At 38.9% G+C, this 22,334-nt stretch overlaps 1 protein-coding gene across 6 annotated transcripts in view; it reads left to right on the plus strand.

The window, feature by feature from the left end:
- The window catches only part of adcy7 (adenylate cyclase 7), a 164,929-nt gene that overhangs the window by 118,456 nt on the left and 24,139 nt on the right, over positions 1-22,334 (plus strand). For all 6 annotated transcript variants that reach the window (XM_048606023.1, XM_048606022.1, XM_048606026.1 and 3 more), the window contains 9 exons: positions 736-894; positions 1,686-1,818; positions 8,254-8,445; positions 8,548-8,591; positions 14,308-14,388; positions 17,947-18,016; positions 18,843-18,940; positions 19,034-19,118; positions 20,918-21,049. In XM_048606023.1, coding sequence (XP_048461980.1) covers positions 736-894; positions 1,686-1,818; positions 8,254-8,445; positions 8,548-8,591; positions 14,308-14,388; positions 17,947-18,016; positions 18,843-18,940; positions 19,034-19,118; positions 20,918-21,049 — 994 coding nt within the window. The remainder of the gene's footprint in view (positions 1-735; positions 895-1,685; positions 1,819-8,253; positions 8,446-8,547; positions 8,592-14,307; positions 14,389-17,946; positions 18,017-18,842; positions 18,941-19,033; positions 19,119-20,917; positions 21,050-22,334) is intronic.

Below are 22,334 nucleotides of genomic sequence, written 5' to 3' on the forward strand. Positions count from 1 at the left end.
TATTGGCATCAGTAATATTCTGGCTGCGTTCTTGAGCCTGCTGTCGTTATGACCTGGATTCAGACTAGCCAACTCATTTCTCTTCGGGTCCTTACAGGCTACAAGGAGGGGATATTTTTGTCTTTAACCCTTCCATCAGTCTTATCTGTTTGTAAAATCAGGAAGGATGGTGTGGTAACCTACTGCTGCCCACAAAAACAAAATCTCAAGTTGATTTTGTACCTTTTACTTCACCAGCCTTATTTAAGGACCAAAGAATTTTTAATTGAAATTAAGTCTGGGGGAAAAAGACACAGCAAGAAAATTTGTTGCAAAGCAGCATACCACACAGTAAATTCAGATCTTCTCACCAGTAAAATTAATGCCAGAGCAGGGTCGGATAATTTTGGAATTGATGCTTAATCCATTGTGTTTGTTTTGCTCTCAATTTACAAGTAATTGGTTATCAGACATAATCTGTTGCAAAATAAGTGCAAAGAGGCACTACAGGTAACATTTTTACTCACTTATGCCATTCAAATTTTCCTTGCATAATATTGACCAACTTTGGCAAAAATGAACCAAAGATTAACCATGTTTCAATGGGGGAGAACGCACCATGTAAAGAATTGCAGTTGATTTCTGAGTAAACCTTTTAGCAGGACTAATTTCTCATGTAACTTCCATTTCTAATCATGTAAAATAATTTGGATTTAGGAACTGGAAATACTATTTATGTCTTTTTATCCTGCAAAGGCAAGTTCGGGATGCAACAGGAGTAGACATCAGTATGCGGGTTGGTGTTCATTCTGGGAATGTACTGTGTGGCGTCATTGGCCTTCGAAAGTGGCAGTATGATGTTTGGTCACATGATGTCACCCTAGCTAATCACATGGAATCTGGAGGAGTGCCAGGGTAAGATTTTGTTTTGCTTTAATTGGACCCTGACACAAGCTACAATTTCAACAAAATTCATAAATGAACAAAATTCATTCATGAAATTTGTCAGTTCACGAGAAGTGATTTAATATGGGATTGTATGTGGGTGCGAGTTAAATACTGTGGAGTGGTGTATAACCAGTTTGCATAGAGGAACTCCATTGTTTTTAAGTCTCACACTACCTTGACTTAGAAACATATTACTATTCCTTCATTAGCATTAAAGCAAGACCTCTTTTCTAGCAACTCTGTGGGAGTACCATCACCACTTGTACTGCTGCAGGCTAAGAAGGCAACTCCCCACCACGTTCTGATGGGCGATAAATGCTGGTCACATCTCATCGAATGAACGAATTAATTGACAATAACCTTCGCCAGTCTCTACTTCAAATGTTTATGGTCTATGTCTTATCTTCAAAATCATTGGCAGTGAAGGAGCTGCAGTAATTTGAAAGTGATTTCATTTTTGTAACTTTCCTCTAAAGTGGAATAGGTTTTGGCAATTGATGTTTTCAAGTGCGATACAAGTACAAACGCGTTCAGAACTGGTGGTTTGCAAAGACTATCAGTACAACTCTGGCTTAATTCATGAACACTTTATGGTGAAATATGGCAGTTACAGCACATGTTTGTTGCTCATAAACCACTGTTTCATTTATTTCTGAAATGTGTTAGATAAGTTATTTCATTTTCTAGAACAAAATTGGTGTGAGCAGTTAGTTTGCGTGCTTTGAAGTGAAAATAGATTTATTGATTGTTTCGTTTAGGCGTGTGCATATCACAGATGCTACACTGAACCATTTGCATAAAGCTTACGAAGTTGAAGAAGGAAATGGACATCAAAGAAATGCCTACCTCAATGAACTAAAGCTCAAAACATATTTGGTCATCGATCCAAGGGTGATTTATTTAATACTAATTCAATTGCTTACTTTGTTTTAATAATCTAAGGTCAATGATATGTTGAGTTCACCTGTAAACAAATAATGCGTTCAGTACAGTATTTAAAATTAAAATTGATTAAATTATGTACAAATACGTTAGTAATCCAAAATGAAAATCTTGTGGACTACTTTGAATATTTGCAAATGACATATTCTGCACTGGGTCATCTGCAGAACAGAATTAACACTGTAAGTGGTTTCTGACTCTATCTAATCTTTTTGTATGTTGAGATGTTTTCTTTAAATAATGAGTATTTTTGCTTTGTTTTTATGTACATAACACTGAGTCAGCTTAAATGTAAAAATAAGAAAATTCCATTCAGCTTATCTAGTTCATTACTGTTTCTATTTGAAGAATCTCTCAGTGCAAATGAGAAATGGCCTATCATAAATGTAGTTTGTATGTGTCTAGGATCATATCTTGTACAGGATCTTGCTGCTTGCTTTTTATGCTGTCTAACCTAGATACCAAAAATTAAATGGGAATTTCCTGATCTATATCCTTCCATTTCTCTCAGCTTAACCCATGGACTCATTAGATTATACATGAATAATATGATGATGTCACTGTTGTCCAATTTTTCACCAACATTAACATCATTCGTAATATGAAGGAGTGAATTTTCTTTAAACATCTCCCTCTGTCTTGATGTTCTTTTGCTGGAAATTATGATGTAAATGAAGTTTTCAATGGTGTTATGATGAGACTTATGAGTGGGAGAAACACAGATGAAGCTTTGAAATTCATTAGGTTGAGGAACATAAAGTACTCTAGAGATGTTGGTGCCCCTGAATGTGATTGTGATTTCAGATTTTGATAATGTCTTATCTTTGACTAGTGGGTAGGGAGAGGTGTTAGACAAACACCACGGTCTGAATTTTAATCTTTGAATTGGAAATTGAGAGTCAGACTGTTTATCATTGTCTTGTCTCCTTCCTGCCTGTACCCACCCAAGCTGTTTCTATCTTTGAGTGATGAGATGGCCTGGAGTTGGGATCATTGCCCCCTGATACAGATGGGAGGATGCTAACTCAGGCAGATTGGACGGCTGACCTTTATTCACTGGGTATTGGCCTCGTTCTATAATGGGTGTTAGATGAGAGAGGGCTGAAGTCACTATGATCCCTCCATTCCCCATTTGAACTTCATACGTCCTCTGATATCCCTCCATGCCCACTCAACCTGGCATCCGTTATGGACAGAACTGTTGACCCTTCTAATGCCATCCACTAAATGTACACAGAATTTCCAAATAACCAATCAGCAGTTCAAAATTTCCTTTGAGAAACCTCATTCCTGATAACTGTTCATGAAACAGTCAACCAAAGCAAAGTTTATAGCCCCTTTAACAACCTCTGCTGAACTGAAGGCATTATGGGATCTGCAGCTCTGCCAAGTGTTCCTAATCAGATTCCAGAACATAGCACTGTCAAAAAACAAGGCCGTTAGAGATTAATACATTAAAATCGTTTGAATTATAGGGGAAGATAGCCACCTGATCCACTGCTTCAAATGGATGAACAGATGATTGGATAATCTGTCAAAGAAAACGCTAAATCACAAAGGAAGTCAATACATTAAGATCTGAATCCTGAAACTCTTAAATGCAGAAGAGCTTTTTATTCATTGCCTACAATTCCTCACACATCTGAACACGTTCTTAATTCTGGGCATTATAATGGTCACTTACTTTTTAAAAGCCAAGCCTTGTCATCAATCAGTATTAAAAACATCTTTAACTGATACACACCATTAAGTTGTAACATATGAAGTTGCTATACTTTTTGGTGATCTTATCTGTCAAAAGCTTCTCAATTCAGCACTAGTCTTCCATCACGGTTCTGAACTTCTACAGTACTGTGAACCACATCTCTCAAGAAAATGGACCCGATACTGAGGAAATAGTGTGTACTCTACAATGCCCATCGCTGCAATGAAGTTGGCAAAGTCATTATTGCTGTGTGTGGGCTTCCTATCTTCACCGTCCTCTCAGGTCTGTAGAATTTCCACACGCTGGGAATAGAGGCAGGAGTTTCAGAATCAGGTCCTGACATAGATGGATGCATGAAAAACCTGTCCCAAGTGTTCGAGCTGATGAGGTGTATGAACCCTGAGTTAATTGGTATGCAGCACATACCTGAAATGTAGCAGAGGGCGAGGTCCATGTAAGCTTCAATAATTCAGCAAGCCCCTTTATCTGTTTTGCAGTGTGTCTTCAATATTCAAACATTGGGTTTGGAAATTGTTATGATAGCCATCTGAATGCAAAGCCTGTACTTTATATCTCCCAAATTTGAGTTTGGAGTTGTGTATTCACTTTGATCAGTAAAGCATAATGAACGCATTTTTGATAACCTTATACTTACTGTTTTTTGTTTATATCTTTACTAGGAAAAGATGTGCAAATTGTTGGTATTCAACAATGTCAGTGCAGATGAAGGAGTGACAAATATGTATTTCTTTAAGAAGTAGTTGAAACTATGAATTGTTAGTCTGGTGGTGAAGACTGGATTCTGTTTTAGGGATAGTACTGTACTTTTTATCAAGTCAATGTGTGTGGGATGTTCTTTTCTGCACTGACCTTTGCAGTATCTGCACAGCTTTTGACAGTCTTGGTTAGATATTGAACACACAAACGTCATCCACAGAATCGAAGTAGCTAACTTGTGGCTGCTTGTCTGTACAATGGAAAATTAATTTAATGAATTTGTGCCTCAAAATGCTTGTGTGTGGATATATTACTCATTGTTTTTGATGTGTAAGTGAAAATAAATACACGTTTGGATTTTCTGGTTAAAATCCTTTAAAAGGTAGTGTCTTGACTAAACCTTTGTGGAAATAGTTCCACTAAATTCATTCCCACCTCTGTGATTTAAAAAAGAAATCCCTCACAAGGAGTTTGGAATTTTGGATTTTAAAAAAATATGTAATCAGCAAGTAAGTCAAGGCAATTTGGAATGAAGTTTCATCTCAATTTTCATTCTCTCCTCTGTTAAATTTGGGATTAGAATGGTAAGGTTGTTTTTGACCAGCAAGGACACAACAGCTGATGGCCTTTTTCTGTGCAGTAGATCTCTGACTTTAAATTTCTCACTCAAAGGTTTGGATGTTTGCTGAGTGATGAATTCTGTCGTGGTTGCAGTATAACTATGATTGGGGTTGAAGTTAACTGAACCCATGGTTTGTGGGCGTTTAAGGGGATGGGATATGGAAATCGTAAATCACACTGTACGCATCTAACTAGTAAATCACTGTTGAGCTGGTTGGCTGATTGGTAACAATTTCCCAGGTTTGAACACCCTAGATGCCACTCTGAGTGTTGCCACCAACCTATCAATATGGGAGTGACCACAGGCAGATTTAGATACAGATAGAATGAATACATCAATGGTCTTTTTTTTAAAAAAAAAGGCACATGTGAAAATCCTAAACCATAATAGTGGAAGAAGCTGGAGGTAGCTGTTTTATCTGTTAAAAACTGAATATCTGCAGTTCAGTGCAATGTGCTTTCCACAATGTCCATTCTAAGAAAAGGGTATTATAGAACACTATCGTCTGATGCACCAAATTGCTTTGATCAGACACAGCCCAAAATCTTGCCAAGTGTTTGGTTGCATAATTTGTCTTCAGAGGTTAGTGAACTTTGTGTAGGTTGTGACTTACTGTTATTGGGTGGAAGGAGGGATGGTTTTGTAAGCATTCCTTTCAGCTTTGGGTCTTGAGCTCAAATACAGTTTGGACTGGCTAGCCTCATCCATCTAGCAATAAAGATCCTGTATCAAATAAATTTGCGTAGTCTAAGTCTGCTTTCCGACCCTAGTTGGGCAGTCATGTTTCAAGGTGTCACAAAATGGCAGCTAACATTGGGAGTAGTTCAAAAATGGAACATTGGACTAGGATATCGCTGTTGTAAGCTTGAGGTGGAGGAAATCTGTTGTATAGTGTAAAGGGAGCTTTTAACATGCATCTCTCTGTGTCATTTATGACCAGGGAGTGTCTGAAGTGGAAAGTGTTTAATTCTGAAGCAGTAGCATCAATCACCTCAGTAAATCTAAAATGCACAAAATCAATTTATTAAAGGTACTTGTAGTGCTAATGTTGGGAAGATGTATTATGTCAGTACCATTGTGACTAGGATTTTAATTTGTAGCTAGAGCCATTTCAAAGATAGTCCTATAATTTGTAGTTACGTTTACAGCTGGTGACCGGCATTCAGTTGTAGTGTTAGTGGGAAAGCCTACAGCAGCAGATGGTGCAATCTGTAAGCAAAGATACTTTGTTATGATGGCTAAGCACTAATACTGCAGAAATAAAAGTCAACTGTGAAGAAAAAAACAGGTGTCTAAAATGATTACAACGGTTATTACTATGTTGATCTAAAATGTGAGCTGATTGCCTAAATTTGTAAATGAAGTTGGTCAGGACTTTAACTGTCATTTAAAAGAATATTGACAGCAAAACAAACATTAAAGGTTGCATTTACACTGGAGCTGTCAGGTAATTGAATTATAGTGATATCAAAGGCCCAGGATACATTTCATCAAGGTCAGACCTGACATTGTAGAATAGGGTTTGGTCTTGCATAGCTTTGGTTGGGACCATATTGAAGGAAGTAGTGTGTTCACTTGGGGCTCCCTGGTTAAATGGTTAGACATTTTGGATATTGCAGTCCTGTATTTAGGTTTTGAGCACTGGTTGGCGATGGAAGGCTGTTCTGCCTGTACGTTTAACCACTGATGTATGGAAGGATTGTTCTTCTAAACGCTGCCTGTTTGGAACTAACACCACAACTATTAGCCAGAGAGTTGTAGCTGTAATATAACTGTATTGTCAAAGCATGCAAAACTGCACAAGCACTTCATTGATGGTTTAGCAAGTCAGAATTTGCTAGGATGATTAAATGCGCTTACAGTTTAACAGGAGTTATATTGGTGTGAAGCCTGGTCCTTGTGTGTAGCAGTAACTGGAAAGTTAAGTGGATATAATGCTGTTTGCTTTATGTCTACTGAATGCAAGCAAGGGGGGGAGGAGAGAGAGAAAAATTAAAATCTGCTCAGATTGTTGATTCCAAGGAGAGTTCAGAAACTGTCCACATATCTGACAATGTTGCTCCCCCTAAGCATGCTAGTCAGCCTTCAAAATACATGGGGTTAGTGGGTGAATCTGTCCCAAAGTCTCCCTAAATCACCCAGGAACTTTGCTCAAAGGATGACTACTCAGAAAAGTCACCCAGTCATCAATAGAATGGAAGGAACCAGTGCAGAGCTCTGCTCCAATCACACGGGGGTTTCTTCCTGAGCTTGTAGTGAGAGATTCACAAAAGGAGCAACCTGTGATTGGAGAAGCAACGAGCCGGGTAAGCATGTATGGGTGTTGAAGGAATTGCAAGGGTTTTGCCTGCCAGACATTGAGGCAAGGAGGCTGAGAGTCCGGGTTGAAGACTGGAGGTCAGGAGCTAGCCACTGTTTTTCTGAATTTATATGAGGGGGCGTCATATTTTCCAAAATGTGGCTATCTGCCTGCAGGTCAGGGAGACTGGGTGAGGGGAAATATTTGCTAGAAGCTGAGGAGAATGCAAAGAGGGTGGGGAGACTGCGGGGATGATGTTGGGATGGGGCAATGGGTAGCTTAGAGAGTGACTGGCTGTAAGGGGAGGTTGAGAGAGGCTGCATGGGAGGAAGCAAAAGGGATGCTGCAAGGGAAGAGGGAGTTGGACTGCATATGGTGGGGCTAGAGAGAAAAGGTGGCTGGAGAGAGATAGAGCCTGCATGGGGAAGAGAGGGAGAGGCTACAGAGGAGATCACAAACAGAAGGAAGCATCCACAGAGTAGGAGAGAGGGGGATGCTTTGATGGAATGAAAGAGAGAAGCGAGGCTGCAAGGGGCTGGGAAACTGGAGGGAGGATGCATTGGGAGGAGGAGATGATATCACTTATTAGAAAGAAGAATTGGTTGCTAACTTATTTTTAATATCTTGTGCCAATATAAATACTGTGTGGAGAAATTAATGTTTTCCTTGTGTGTTGTGACTTTAACTTCAATGGGCAGTAGCTAATTATTGATGAATTCTTCTAATTCTGTTTCTGAGAGTCCAAGTACCCAAAACAAGTACAGAAGATACTGTTACTACTTGAGAGCTTCACTTCATAAATGAGTTAGTGAAAATGAAGAAAGAGGCCCTGAAAATCAAAAGGGTAGCCCTTGAGGAAATCTCAAGCAGAGCCCTTGGAAAATTTAAAAAAAATTGCTTTGTGCCTTGTTCTCTGTTACGAGTACAGCGGCTTTATTTGTAACATGTTCAAAAGTGCATATAATTTATTGAACGCTGTCATTGTTTTCATACTTTAATTTTGGCACTTAAAATTGAATTGCAATGATATATTGTTAACAGACCAAACAACAAAGCCTGAAGACTCGGCATTTACCAAAGCCAAGACAAGGTAATGATGGGCTGAAAATGAGGGCATCTGTCCGTATGACACGATATTTGGAGTCATGGGGTGCAGCGAAACCTTTTGCACATTTTCAGCAACGGGAAAGTGTGAGCAGTGAAATGTCAGCACCCAATGGAAAGATCAGGAAGGTAAGTGGTTGGAATATGCTGTAGATAAAAGCGGTCTATGCACGTTTTGCTTTCGAAATTGATGAATACATTCTCAAATTTTTATTTCTCTTTCCTGTCCAGGAAATTCCCATGCATTCTCTCCGACTTCATCGAACATTAGATAGGTGGGTTTTCATTCAGCTGCAGAGCTACAGCATTGTGTACAGGTTAAGTGCTGCATGCTTCCATCCAGTTGTAATTTAAAAGCCCTCGGGCAAGGTAACGTTGCTTTGCTTTTCAGCAAAAGTTGTCAATTAATCCCCAATTTTGTACTGTCTTTATTTTGGCTTGAAGCTGTTGGCTCATGCTAGGGCATGATTTCTTAAACTGAGAGCTGAGATGGTTATTATTGGCCGTTTATTTAACCTCAAACTGCATTCCAGCCAAGCCGGACCTGATAGGAGCAATCTTGCACTTCCGGCTTCATCTGTGATGATAGAATAGTGAAAGTGGGAACAATTACATAATTTGTGTTCCCAACTCCAAGGGCAGTGTGCAATCTTCATCGCTTTGTATCACACCAAAATCTGCCGTTTCCCTATTAAAAATGTTAATGTTAAAATTCCTAAGATTTACATCACGATTTCATGAGGTGTGATCGATCTTGTATACCAAAAATATGTCCGTTTCATCCCTGCTGTGTACAGAGTTATCTGATCACAGGGGGGCAATGATGATTTTGCAGTCATTGGCGAACATGCAGCTCCCACTTTTCATTACGTATACACTTGCCTGCAGACTTTCTTTGGGCGTTTGTACTGGATTTTTCAGTGATTGTATGTTCAAAATTAATGTGGTCCCTTCACTGGGATGTTGGGAACCTGGGTGCAGGCCAAACAACAGTGTATCTCCTTAATCAGTCACTGTGAGGAATCTTTACTGAGAGACAGTGAGATGAATGTCCATGTCCCATGGGTGCAAGTTGAGAAAATAACCCATTGGTTCACCTCCCTGTGGTGTTCCCGCCTCCAAGTGATCTTGCCAGAGCTGGGGTCTAGAGGACAATTAAGTGGTCACCTCAGCAGTTGGTGATGCCTCTGTGTTCTTGCCTTAGTTGGACGGTTCCTTCACCCTCCCCCCGCCCCATTTCTCTCCTCGGCTGAGTTTGACAGAGGCCTCCTGCCAATAAGATGAGGCCAATAATGCTTCATGTGACTTCCACGCTCTGAGTCACGAGGATCAGAAAGCTACAAGCTATCCTGTGGCTTGGTTCCTCCAGACCTTGCTGAATTGTTCAGTGGGGCACCCTGTGTCCACCTGTTATCTTTGCATTTTTGCATTTTGCCCACTGGCTGACTGTGTTAATTAAACCGAAGTTCAATAATATTTGCTCTCCATTTACTGTTGCCCAGCACAATGAGATAAATGCATTTCATTTGTGCATTCAATTAGATATGCATACTGCTCCCTCTATAGTCAGAAGAATACATTGGTAGCAAAACAGTGAGATAGCAAATCTTAGCTGAGCTATGTTGCTGCCAGGCAGGTAAGACCTAATAGAAGCAAGAAATTTGAGGTTTCAGTTATAAAGCTTGTGCTCAGAACTGAAATGTTATGAAAGAACAACATTTCGGAAAGAACAGACAAGGGAAAACAGGCACATATGCATCTTCCCATGTACGCACATATCCATATTCTCTCACGTTTAAGGCTTTAGGACTTTTGAATATGCAAAATAAGGACTTATTTGCTTTTTAAAATTAGTCAGCAATGAGGAGGGGAAGCATTTGGCTTGTCTTGCTCATGAGACCTCAGTAACTCCTGAACCATCAATAAAAGGTTAGTTATGAAATTTTTTTTTCAGCAATGACCAACTGATATGGAGCCAAGAGGAACAGCAGTGCTTTCATGCTCCACAGCATTGCTATTGGCTCTTCTGCATAGCTTGCTCCAACCCTCCAGCAGGCTAGCACTGGACAGTGTCGCATTGGCTGAGGTTACCGTGAAGGACACTCCTCCTCAATCTCTCGCCTGAGACATGTTGACCCTCATAATAAACCACGACCAGTTGTCTCTCTCTAATGAGAGATAAGCCTTATGACCCTCTGGGAGTATAGTGGCTTTACCTTTACATTGTAGTTTTCTCCTGTGTTATTTGTTTTCCCAGTATTTTATGCTTCTACACATACAATTCACCTACGTTATCTTTCAGTTCTGAGAAAAGGTTTTATAATTGGCAAGTCAACTAGTAATTTCTTGATGGTTCTACCCAATCTGTTGAGTACCTGCAGCCTTTTACTCTCCATGGTTAAATAATTTGATTAGTTCAGTAGTTATTGGAGCTTCAGTGCAATTTATCTGCCCTCCTCTTGCTAAAACAATACAATGGTGCTGCTGCCAAACCTTAGTGCTATGCTAACACCACCAACATTTCGCATGAGTCTTGTACCATCAGCAGTATCGCCAGAGTAAGCTATTCAGATTCACTGAATTCACAGCTGAGGACAGCTATCTTACTGGGTCTGTCCAATAATCAATCCAGTTGACCATAGTTGGTTTGCTTTGATGTTGCTGCTTATGTGACATTGCTTGTTGGGATCCAAAATTATAAAGCATTATTTAACACCACCTTTTAAAAATATGTTTCCAGAATGGTTCTGGAATCCTTATGTTTATTTTCTTTCAGTTGATCAATTTCTGACATTTGCTTTCTGTACATAAGTACGTCTAGTTCTTGCATTGCACCAATTGCTTTGGTAAAGCACTCGTTTTCAGGCTACTTCAATTGCATCTTTGTTTTAATTGCTTTATTACTTGTTATAACTTTTATCAGTATGAAATATAGTCTATTAACAGGATTTTTTAAAAAATGATTTAATAACATCTAACAAAGTGATGAAAATGGCCAGTTGTTATAGTTGGCTAACAATTAGTAGCAATCTTTGCTTTTGAGTCATAAGATCCCAGGCTCAGATTCACTCAAGCACTTGAGGATAAAAGATGAGACTGACATTCTGATACTGGGCTGTTGGAGATGCTGTCTTTCAGATGAAGTATTAAACTGTGAATGTGAAAGATCCCGTGGCACTGTTTTGAAGATGAACAGGAGATTTATTCTGTGTCCTGACCAATATTTATCCCTCAATCAGCATCACAAGAGTACAGGTTACTTGGTCATTATCAGATTGTTGCTTGTCTGAATTTGCTTTGTGCAGAATTGGCTGCCGCACATTCTACATCGTAGGAAGTAACATGTCAAAGCCCTTCAATGGCTACAAAGTGTTCTGTGATGTCGTTTGACCACGAAAAGCACTGCATAATTGAAAGAATGAATTTCTTGCTAGTGAATGAGATTTTACACTAACTGATACTGCTACACAAGCTTGATCTGTCTGGTTTTATCTTGCATAGCTTATTTTGAGAATATTTGTGACTTTCATCAGTGTACATGAATATATTATCTAATGCCAAATCAGTTCTCTTAATGCACTTTTTTAAAATTGGAAGTTATTTCATTTTTTAAATTCTTTTGTCATAACTGGTGGTAAAGAGGAGGCTTTTAGAAGTGTGATATCAAGAGTCCAGGGTGAAGGGAAAAGCTGGCAGGTTTAGGAATCCCTGGCTGATGAGGGATATTGAGCCTTTGATCAGGAAAAAGAAGGTGGTAAACTTTGGGTTTAAGCTATCGGACTCGAGCGAATCCCTAGGTGACTATAAAAAATGTAGGAGCATACTTAAGAGGGAAATCATAAGAGCAAAAAGAGAGTATGAGATGGATCTGGCAGATAAGGTTAAAGATAATCCCAAGAGTTTCTATAGCTATATTAAGAGTAACAGAGTGGTTAGGGAGAGAATAGGTCCATTAAAGAACTGCATGGCCGTCTTTGTGTGGTGCCACGGGAGATGGGGGAGATTTTTAATGAACATTTCTCCTCGATGTTTACTGAGGAGAGAATCATGGATGCTAAGGAAATGAGGGAAACAGATAGAGATGTTTTGGACCACAGACACATGACCAGAGAGGAGGTGTTTGCAGCCTTAAATCGCATTAAGGTGGATAAATCCCCTGGGCTTGCTCAAGTCCATCTTTGGATGTTGTGGGAGACTGGAGCAGAAATTGCAGAGGCCCTTGCAGAGATTCTTGCTTCATCTTTAGCCACTGGTGAGGTTCCAGCAGACTGGAGGGTGGCTAATGTTTAAGAAAGGTAGCAGAGACAAGCCAGGGAACTACAGGCCAGTGATCCTGACATCAATAGGCAGAAAGAACACAGCAAGCCAGGCAATACCCAAAACATTGACTGCTCCTTTCCTTCAGATGCTGCCTGGCTTGCTGTGTTCTTCCAGCATCTGTGTTTTCTTTTTTTGGCCTGACATCAGTGGTAGGCAAGTTATTGGAGGGGATACTGAGGGACAGGAGCAACCAACATTTGGATAGTCAAGCTCAGATTAGGGATAGTCAGCATGGATTTGTGCGCGGGAAGTCATGTCTGACAAATCTTTTAGTTTTTTGAAGAGGGAAACAAGGGGAGAGATGAGGGTAGGGCAGTGGGTATTGTCTATATGGACTTTAATGAGGCCTTAGACAAGGTCCTGCATGGCAGGCTAGATATGAAGGTTAGGTCGCATGGGATCCAGGGAGAGCTAGCTAATTGGATTCAAAATTGGCTCGATGGTAGGAAGCAGAGGGTGATGTTTGAAGGTGTTTCTCAGACTGGAGGCCTGTGACTAGTGGTGTGCCACCGGGGTCAGTGCTGGGACCTTTGTTATTTGTTATTTACATAAATGATCTGGATGTGAATGTACAAAGCATGATTAGTAAGTTTGCAGATGATACAAAATTAGGAGGTACCGTTAATAGCGAAGAAGGTTATCAAAAATTATAGTGGGATCTTAATCAGATGGGGAAGTGGGCTGAGGATTGGCGAATGCAATTCAATACAGATAGGTGTGCGGTGTTGCACTTTGGAAAGTCAAATCAAGGTCGGACTTATACAGTAAATGGTAAGGTCCTGAGGAGTGTTGTGGAACAGAGGGACCTAGGAGTACAACAACATAGTTTGTTGAAAGCAGTGTCACAGATAGACAAGGTGGTGAAGAAGGCATTTAACATGCCGGCCTTCGTTGGTCGAGGCGTTGAGTTTAGGAGTTGGGTCATTATGTTACAGTTATATGAGTCCATCGGTGAAGCTGCACTTGGAGTACTATGTACAGTTTTGGCCACCCTGTTATAGGAAAGACGAAGTAAACTGGAAAATGCGAAGAAGATCTATATGGATGTTGCCAGGGCTAGCTGGCCTGAGTTGTAGGGAGAGGTTGGCCAGGATAGGACTTTATTCCCTGTAATGTAGGAGAATGAGGGGTGACCTTTATTGAGGTGTATAAAATAATGAGGAGCATAGATAGGATGAATACATGTAGTCTTTTTCTCAGGGATGGGGAATTGAAAATGAGTGGGCATAGGTGTAAGGTGAGAGGGGAAAGATTTAAGAAGGACCTGAGGGGCAACTTCGTCACACAGAGAGTGGTATGTACATGGAATAGGCTACCAGAGAAAGTGGTTGAGGCAGGTACAATAGCAACATCTAAACAAAAAAATGTGGATAGTTTACTGGATGAGAGGGATATGGACCAAATGCGGGCAATTAGAACTAGCTGAGTGGGCACCATGGTCAGCGTAGACCAGTTTGGGCCGACGGGCCTGTTTCCATGCATTATTACTCTATAATTCTAAGTGGCTAAGCTGACTGAAAGATCTTCGCACAAATAGTTCTCCTGTAGTTCAAAAAACTGAGTGTAGACCTTACATATATGATGCAGGGCCTTGCATGCTTGTGAGAAATTGGGTACTGTCAGGTTGTAGCTATGATGTACTGTATCTAGTAACTCCATTTAACTCTCTAGAAACAAATCTCAAAAAAGAAGATTTGAAGAGGAACTGCATGATAAAATGATAACAACAATTGATGGGATAAATTCATACAGGTATGTAACATTTAAATTTTCTCTCTTTTTGACAATGCATTTTAGTAACCATTAGGGTATTGAGACGCTTGTAAGTAGCCACTTGAATGTAAAGGGTATTCCAGAGTGAGACAAACATCCTATTTTATTTTGAAAGCTTTACAATAAAATGCTCTTCCTTGTATTGTTTGTACAGTCTCAGTTTTACATAGTTTGAAAATTGATTGCATGGTGCAGTAAAGTCACTGTGGCCCCAGACAACCATAGGATTGCTGTCTCATTAGAGAAAGAAAGAGAGAGAGAGCGAGACAACTGGCAGTAAGTTTTATCTGAGGGTCACCATGCCTTGAGGCAATATTGAGAAGGTGGGGCGTTTGCAGTAACCTAGCCGGTGTAGTAAGTGAACCTATGCTGTTAGCGTCACTCTGCATTTCCAGCCAACTGAGCTAACCAACACTACAAACACCAGGAAGGATCACATTTCAAATTCCAGGTAGATGCTGTTGTTGATTTTGGAAATGAATTATTTCAACAAATCTGGGAGTGAAAACCAGAAAGGCAAATATTATCATGTCTTCTAGGCAATATGCACAATTGTCTCAGGACTTTGAGCTCAAAGTAGAATCAAACTTCGTTGAAATGCCATGGTGATAAGCCCATACTATCATTTATCAGGGCTCACACCTGAAGAATTACCATTTGGTGAAGAAGCAATGGTGTTACTTTCCACAATTAATAGAAGTTTTGATGGGAATTAAATTGCAGAAAGATAAGCACAGCTTGAGAGCAATGTCAGAGTCACTTTTTTAAAAAAAAAGCATTCCTTTCCAAGAGCACTCTTGTCACAACATGGCAATAGGCAATGGGCCATATGACAGAAAATTGAGGATAAACTGTTAACAAGCTGTCAAGACTGTCTAGATACAAGTTAGAGTACAGAAGAATAATTTTAAAGAGGAGAAATAAAGGTCAAAATACCTTGACAATTTTGAGAAGGGAAGAGAATTTGTTCATTCATTGCAAAAAAAAAACTGATCTGCAGAAGTGCATAGGGCATGGTCACTTGATATTTTAGATGTGATTCAAAGTACTGTGATGAAATGTATATGATACATATGAGGATCATATTTTAGAAGAATTTAGAATTTAAACCAATGGCATGGGAGGGTTTACTTTTATGAAGTTGTTTAAAAATTAAATAGATCAGTCTTTCAGGAGCAATTATGTTGAACCAGAATGTATCTCCTATGGTGTTAATGGAAGTTTGTTTATACATGGGGCTGAGAAAACATTGAATGAAATTAGCTTTTGGGTTTAGAATTATCAAGGATTGATTTTAACTTAGAAACACCTAGAGATTGAAAAGCTTTTGGGTCAGTTCAAAGGAGAGCTGTCTGAAGTCAGATACAAGAATACTTTCGTCAGGAAAAGTAAATTGTTCCGAGCAATTAAGGGAATAAACTATCTTGGGGAGCGAGTTTAGTTTGTGAAACTTTCAGGCTCAGAGTGTTTGGTCAGAGCTTTGTGGATTATTAAAAGTCTAGGGATACTTAAAATCTCAGTTGTGTGAATATTCCAGGGAAAAGGCTTCACAGCTCACAGGAAACTGAGAAAATCAATTAAGGCAAGTCTATAGATTGGATAGGGAAGAAATTTCTGTGGATTTTGATTAATTTTAAAGTGGTGGTGTTGGCAAGTAGGTAGGATTTTGTTTAACCATGTGATTTGAAATCTTCAAACTGCTACATTTAGCTTGATTTGGTTTATTTTTTATAACTGCTTTGTAATAAATCTCTGTTTTGTTGTTGAAATAATCCTAAGCCTTTTTGTGCTTGTATTTCAGTGAAAGTCTGCTGCAAAAAAAATCTATCAAGCCAGATTTCATTTTAGTATTTGACTTGTCCAGTAGCAACATTAGCTGGGGGAATCATAACCATACTATTGTCCTGTGAACTATCCCAAATGGAATAATAGAGTTTTTTTTTTAAACTAAACACAAAATCAAAGGTTCAGAGGAAGAAGATGGAAATATGGATCAAAGATGTGGTATTATTATTGATAATACAAAGTTTCAGACCACTGGGGAGTCTATTGATGGCAGAATCTTTCTGTTGTGCAGTCTCAGACAGCACATAAGTGTCTACACTTTGTGGAATAGACTTGTCAAAATGCTACCTAGAATCTGAGTGGAAATAAAGCGAATAAAATTACATAATTTCAGAGTTCCACCAGTATTCAGCTGGGAGATGATAACACATTGAAATCTTTAAAACAGGTAGCGATTCATATAAAATAACCATAATCAATCATTTTATTTGCATAGATGTAGTACCCAATGAAATAACAGTGTAATCAAGTTGATCATCAATGAAGAAAATGCAGATGAAGCTCTATGGGAAATGACAAAGCTATTGTGGTTGGAAAATGTGTGAAATTATAATTTACTCAATTGTGGCCCAACTGTTTTTCTTTAATGGAATGTAACAATTCTTTAATGGACAGGTTATCAACATCAGAGGGTAGAAATTTAGAAGACAGAAGCCAAAAAAGCAACTTGCGCATCTGTCCTCCAAAACATTAAAACGATTAGCAAAGATTGCAGGAATAAGGGATGAAGAATGCAATAAGCTTAGAGAAGAGATAAGTGATAAATGTAGGATTTGTAAGAAATACCAAACGACCCTCTCACAGCCTGTTATAAGTTTGCGTTTAGCCAGGATTTCAACAAGGTAAAGGTTATGGGTTTATAGGCGTGGAACAAAGGAAAAAACATCTTCGTCTTACAATTTAGATTACACAGTGTGGAGCTGGAGGAACACAGCAGGCCAGGCAGCATCAGAGGAAGAGGAAAGCCGACGTTTCGGGTCAGGACCCTTCTTCAGAAAAGTCCCGACCCAAAACGTCAGCTTTCCTGCTCCTCTGATGCTGCTTGGTCTGCTGTGTTCATCCAGCTCTACGCCTTGTTATCTCAGATTCTCCAGCATCTGCAGTTCCTACTATCTCTGAAATAATTCAGTCAAAAGTATTTCAAAGTAAACGCAAGAAAATAATTGTGAATGAGGTGAACTAACAGTGGACAGGGACTGGGCATGGAACACTGACAGAATTTCTCAATTGCTAATAATGTACTTAGAGACATGAGTGGAAATGTGAACATGATAGTTATGAATATTGCAGGAGAAGGCACTTTTGCCAACAGAGTATGTGAACCTGTTAGACAGCTCAAATGTAAAGGACTGCACTAGCAAGGGCTGTCCTTGCTAAGAATTTGCTGCAAATGGTCGGAGAATCTAATCCATAATCAGTTAGTTTTGCGTAGAAACCATCCGTAATAAGTGATGAGCCACCAGCTTGGTAAGGGACCGCAATTATCTTTCCTGTTCCAGGACGTTTCAATGTACAGCATGCAAGCAGAAATGCCTTCATTAAAGCCTGAGGAAGGGTCACTCGACCTGAAATGTTAACTCTGGTTTCTCTCCACAGATGCTGCCAGACCTGCTGAGCTTTTCCAGCAATTTCTGTATTTATGTTGCCATCTATTATGTTTGGCTTATGCATGCAACGTTTTTCCTTTCACAGGCAGTGGGTAAAATGTGATGTCTTTTCTCGTATGTTGCTGTCTTTCCGTGAAAAAGGATTAGAAAAACAAGTAAGTATTCTAATATATATACATACACCCTGAGAAATCCATGTCTTCCTAAAATCTATCTCATGCTAGCAATTGGCTTTGTTTCAGTTTATGCACTGTGGCACTGCAAAGTAAAAGTGAGATTGAAACTAGCATCAGGCTTGATTTTATTCTGTAACATTACCACAAAGCCAAAAAAAAAATTGATGTTGCAGAAAATCATTACTTGAAACACTTTCTCAGTGCTCATGGTTATTCTTTCATTCATTGCTCCATCCTATTCACAGAAAGCATGTTCTCACTTCACTGTGAAAGCCAGTATACTCTGTAGTAAACATAATTTTTATAGAATCTATGAAGCACTGTATGCACTGTTTTACTCAAGTTCATTGTAATTCTTAGGGAAACAGGATTATCTAAGATTTAAATGGAGATGCATGAAAATAGAGGACACTTAGGTAACAAAATAACATTCAATGAAAGCGGATCCTTTCAGAATTAAGGGATTCCGAAAGTTTGACAAGAAGTTTTGAACTTGAATGAGAACTATTTTGTACAAATACAGCTCAAATCCTGTTTATTCTTTGAGCTCTCTTTGCAAATCCTTCGACATTGCTACATCTTACCTGTAAAAAGCCTTCTCTAGAACTGTGCTTTTCAATCACTCCTTAGATCATCCTTTCTGATGACATATTCTCACAGCTGATTTCTTAACTTACGATCCATTGGAGAAATCCCTGTTTCCAAGTGCAATGTGGAAATTGTTGTGAAATGACTCCCCTTTGATTCAGTATGTTCACCAAAAAGGAAGTATAATTTCCTGCAAAGGCTCCTTTTTCTCTTCCAGTATCGTTCAGTCTGTCTTCCTTCCTTGAAGTATTATGTTGGTTGTGCCAATCTGATATTCATTTGCATCTTTGTGATCCAAATACTTGTAATGCCATGGTAAGTACTGCGTCTGTGAATTTTAATCATTTTTAAATGTAAAATATTTTGTTATTTGACTGCGCCTCCAACCAAGTATGTTTTTCTCAATAGCAAACTTCTACTGGGAATATCATTTGGAATTGCTGCAATTATTCTTCTGATAATTCTCTTCATTTGTTTTGCTGCTCATCTAAAGGTGAGTTAAATAAAAGCATTGTTTATTTCTTATCTAAATTTCAGGCTACTAAATTTCTCATTCTTGTTTCTTTATAGCTTTAGTTTAAAATCTTTTAACACTATATGCAGTACTGACACCTGGTCAGTTCTATATATCTGCTGCCCTACAAATTATAGACTGAATTTTACAAGGGCTGCAGTGGGTTCCCTTCTAATTCCCGGGACTAGGCCAGATTGGCCGTTTGTCGGGGGAGTGGAAGGTAGTGGGCTACTCACCTCTCGTACTGTGTTTGTCACCACCCTGTTGAAAACATGGCCTGTGGTGAGGAGTGGGGATGTAAAATATCCAACCCTATGACACGGAGAGAGGCTGTTTAGACTGAGTAGCTGCTTCACGGTTTTCTCTCTACAGGAACAAATATTTCTAATTTGTCAAGTCCCTTTGTATTTTTTCATTGGAACCTCAAAGTGATTCTGCATTGGACCTTCTCAAATAGTGCGGAGCCCGATATTACAAACTGTAATATACCTAAAGTCTGATCAAGATTTTATGTTGGCTTATCATTACTGCCTGATTTTGATACTTTGAGTTTTATCATAAAACTACAAACTCCTTTTGGGCTTTTATGGCCTTGTGTGAAAGAATCAATATGGATCTGTAATTATACGATGAACAGGCGATTAGGGTGAGTCAGCTCCCTACTTTTCAGTGTCCTTGGTTAGCTACAAAAAATGTTTATTTTTAGCATGAGGCTGTACGTCTCTCTGATTGAAAAGCAGTTAGCTAATTTCTGCTATAGCCAATTACAAGGTTTTCTTGAATGAAAGCATGAGTACTTTTATTATGTGCTTACCCCAAGACAAACAACAAAAGCATGTTATCAAACATGCACACAAGAACAAAGCTAAAATGTCCAAAGGGAAAATGAAAGGAATATACAGTTTAGTTTCCTTAGGGTGTCCTTGAGGTGATGAGTATTAACTTGAAACCCTGGTTATTTATTTGGTTTTTTGAATCATCAACAGTAGCAAATATTACAGCCATCCTTTGAGTTCTTGATGTTATGATATTTCTTTTTAATTTGTCTTATCACCAGTTTTCTTTTCTTCTTGAGAGACACAAAGAGTTTCCCAGCCTTTCGAGTCTGTATCCTCAGTTTCTTTCCTTTCTTTGCTCAGACACCAACTTGTTTGCATTTTCCCATATGAGTTCATTTGCCTCCAAGTTTGATAATTGCAGATATTGTTTTCTTCTCCAACTTGTGAATACTCTCATCAATTTGGATAATAAAAATATGGGTCTTTTTTTGCATTTGCCTCTGGTGGGGACTGACTGGTTTCCTTGTCTTTGGTTAAAAAATGTTTATTTGAGCTGAGCTGGTTTGTTGTCTAAGATATGTTGAAACTTGGACCTGTTATGATCAGGTCATGCCTGTCACCATTTTAGGGCAATGTTTTTAGTACCTTTTTAAATACTACTTCAATTCATAACAGTTGATATTAAATTGTAATTTAGATCATATTTTACATCACCCTAACAACCATCAGCACAGTTCCCTCATTTTCTTAAAGCCTGGAGCACAATTTTTACTCATTTTAACCAGGATTCGTTCGTATATTTCCCCAAATATAAACTTGGAGAAATTAATGTCCCTAAATGTGATGCTTAAACAATTAAACTCTAGACATATGTTGGAATTACTTTGCCATTAGCTATTTTGATTTTATTATTTGAGTGAAAAGTTTGTATTAGCAATTTCCAAAAGAAAATGTGACAAAGTTTCAACAAACCTCTCTTTTTTTCTATTTTACACACAGTGCTGGGTGAACAGCTCAACATCTAACTTCCTTGTTGCCATTTCTGAAACTGTAACAAAGAAACCAATTGTACGGTTGCCACTGATTCTTATTGTCATAGGTGGTGTGTTGGTCATGGCAATTTTGAACTTGGTGAGTAATTACAATATAACCAGGACAAATATATCCAGATACAAATGAAGTTTGGAGGTCTGCAAACACTGTACAATTACTCAAAGTGTGTAAAAAGAACCCAAATAATTATAGGCCAGTCAGGCTGATCTCGATGCTGGCAAATTACTAGAATTAATATTGAGATGTAGGATTAAGTGTTTCTTGGAGAGGCCTGGATTAATCAGGGATTGTCTGTGTAGGGTTTTTTTAAGTGGGAGGTTGTATCCAACTAACTTGATTAAATCTTTGAGGAAGTAGTAAGGAGGATTGATGAGGGTAGTGTAGTTGGTGTTGTCTACATGGATTTTAGGAACCCATTTATTTGATTAAAATCTCACATGGCAGGGGATACAGGGGAATGTGACAAGCTAAATCCAAAATTAGCTCTGTGACAGGAAATGAAGGGTAAAAGTCGAGGAACATTTTAGTGAATGCTAAGTGGTTTACATTGGTGTTACACAGGGATCAGTTTTAGGATCCTTGCTCTTTGCGATTTTTTTTATTAATGATTTGGACTTAAATGTGGGAAGCATGATTAGGAAATTTGCAGATGACACAAAACTTTGCCGGATAATTGATAATAAAAAGGATGACTGATGACTGCAGGAAGGTACCAATGGCTTGGTTGAATGGGCAGAAAGTGTCAAATGGAATTTAATTCAGAGAAGTACGAGGTTATGCATTTGGGGAGAGCAAACAAAACAAACAAATACAGTATAATTGAGAGGGTATTGAGCATGGTCAAAAATCTTGGAGTACACGATCAAGGGTCCCCACGGTGGCAGGACAGTAGATAAGGTGGTAGAGAAGGCACAGGAGATGCTTTCTCTACCACCTTATCTACCTGTCCTGCCACCTTGAGGACCCTTGGTGGTGTGCTCCAAGATTTTTGACCATGCTCAATACCCTCTCAATTATACTGTATTTGTTTGGGCAAGATATTGAATAGGAGAGTAGGGATGTAATGCTGGAACCATATATAACATGGGTTCGGCCATAATTGGGGTTTTCTGTGCATTTATGATTACATAATTACGGGATATAATTACTCTAGGAAGTGTATAGAGGAGATTTATAAGAATGTTGCTGGGGCTATTAAGAAAACAATGGATATACTGAGGTTGTGTTCATCAGAACAGAGGAGCATGATGGGTGATTTAATTGAGATGGACAAAATGTTGAAGGGCTTGGATGAAGTAGACAGGGAAGACCAGTTTTTCCTAGCAGAGAGATTATGACTGGGAGTTAGAGTTAAGGTGATTGG

The sequence above is a fragment of the Rhincodon typus genome, chromosome 15, assembly GCF_021869965.1.
Source record: "Rhincodon typus isolate 14 chromosome 15, sRhiTyp1.1, whole genome shotgun sequence".
Classification (NCBI taxonomy): Eukaryota; Metazoa; Chordata; class Chondrichthyes; order Orectolobiformes; family Rhincodontidae; genus Rhincodon; species Rhincodon typus.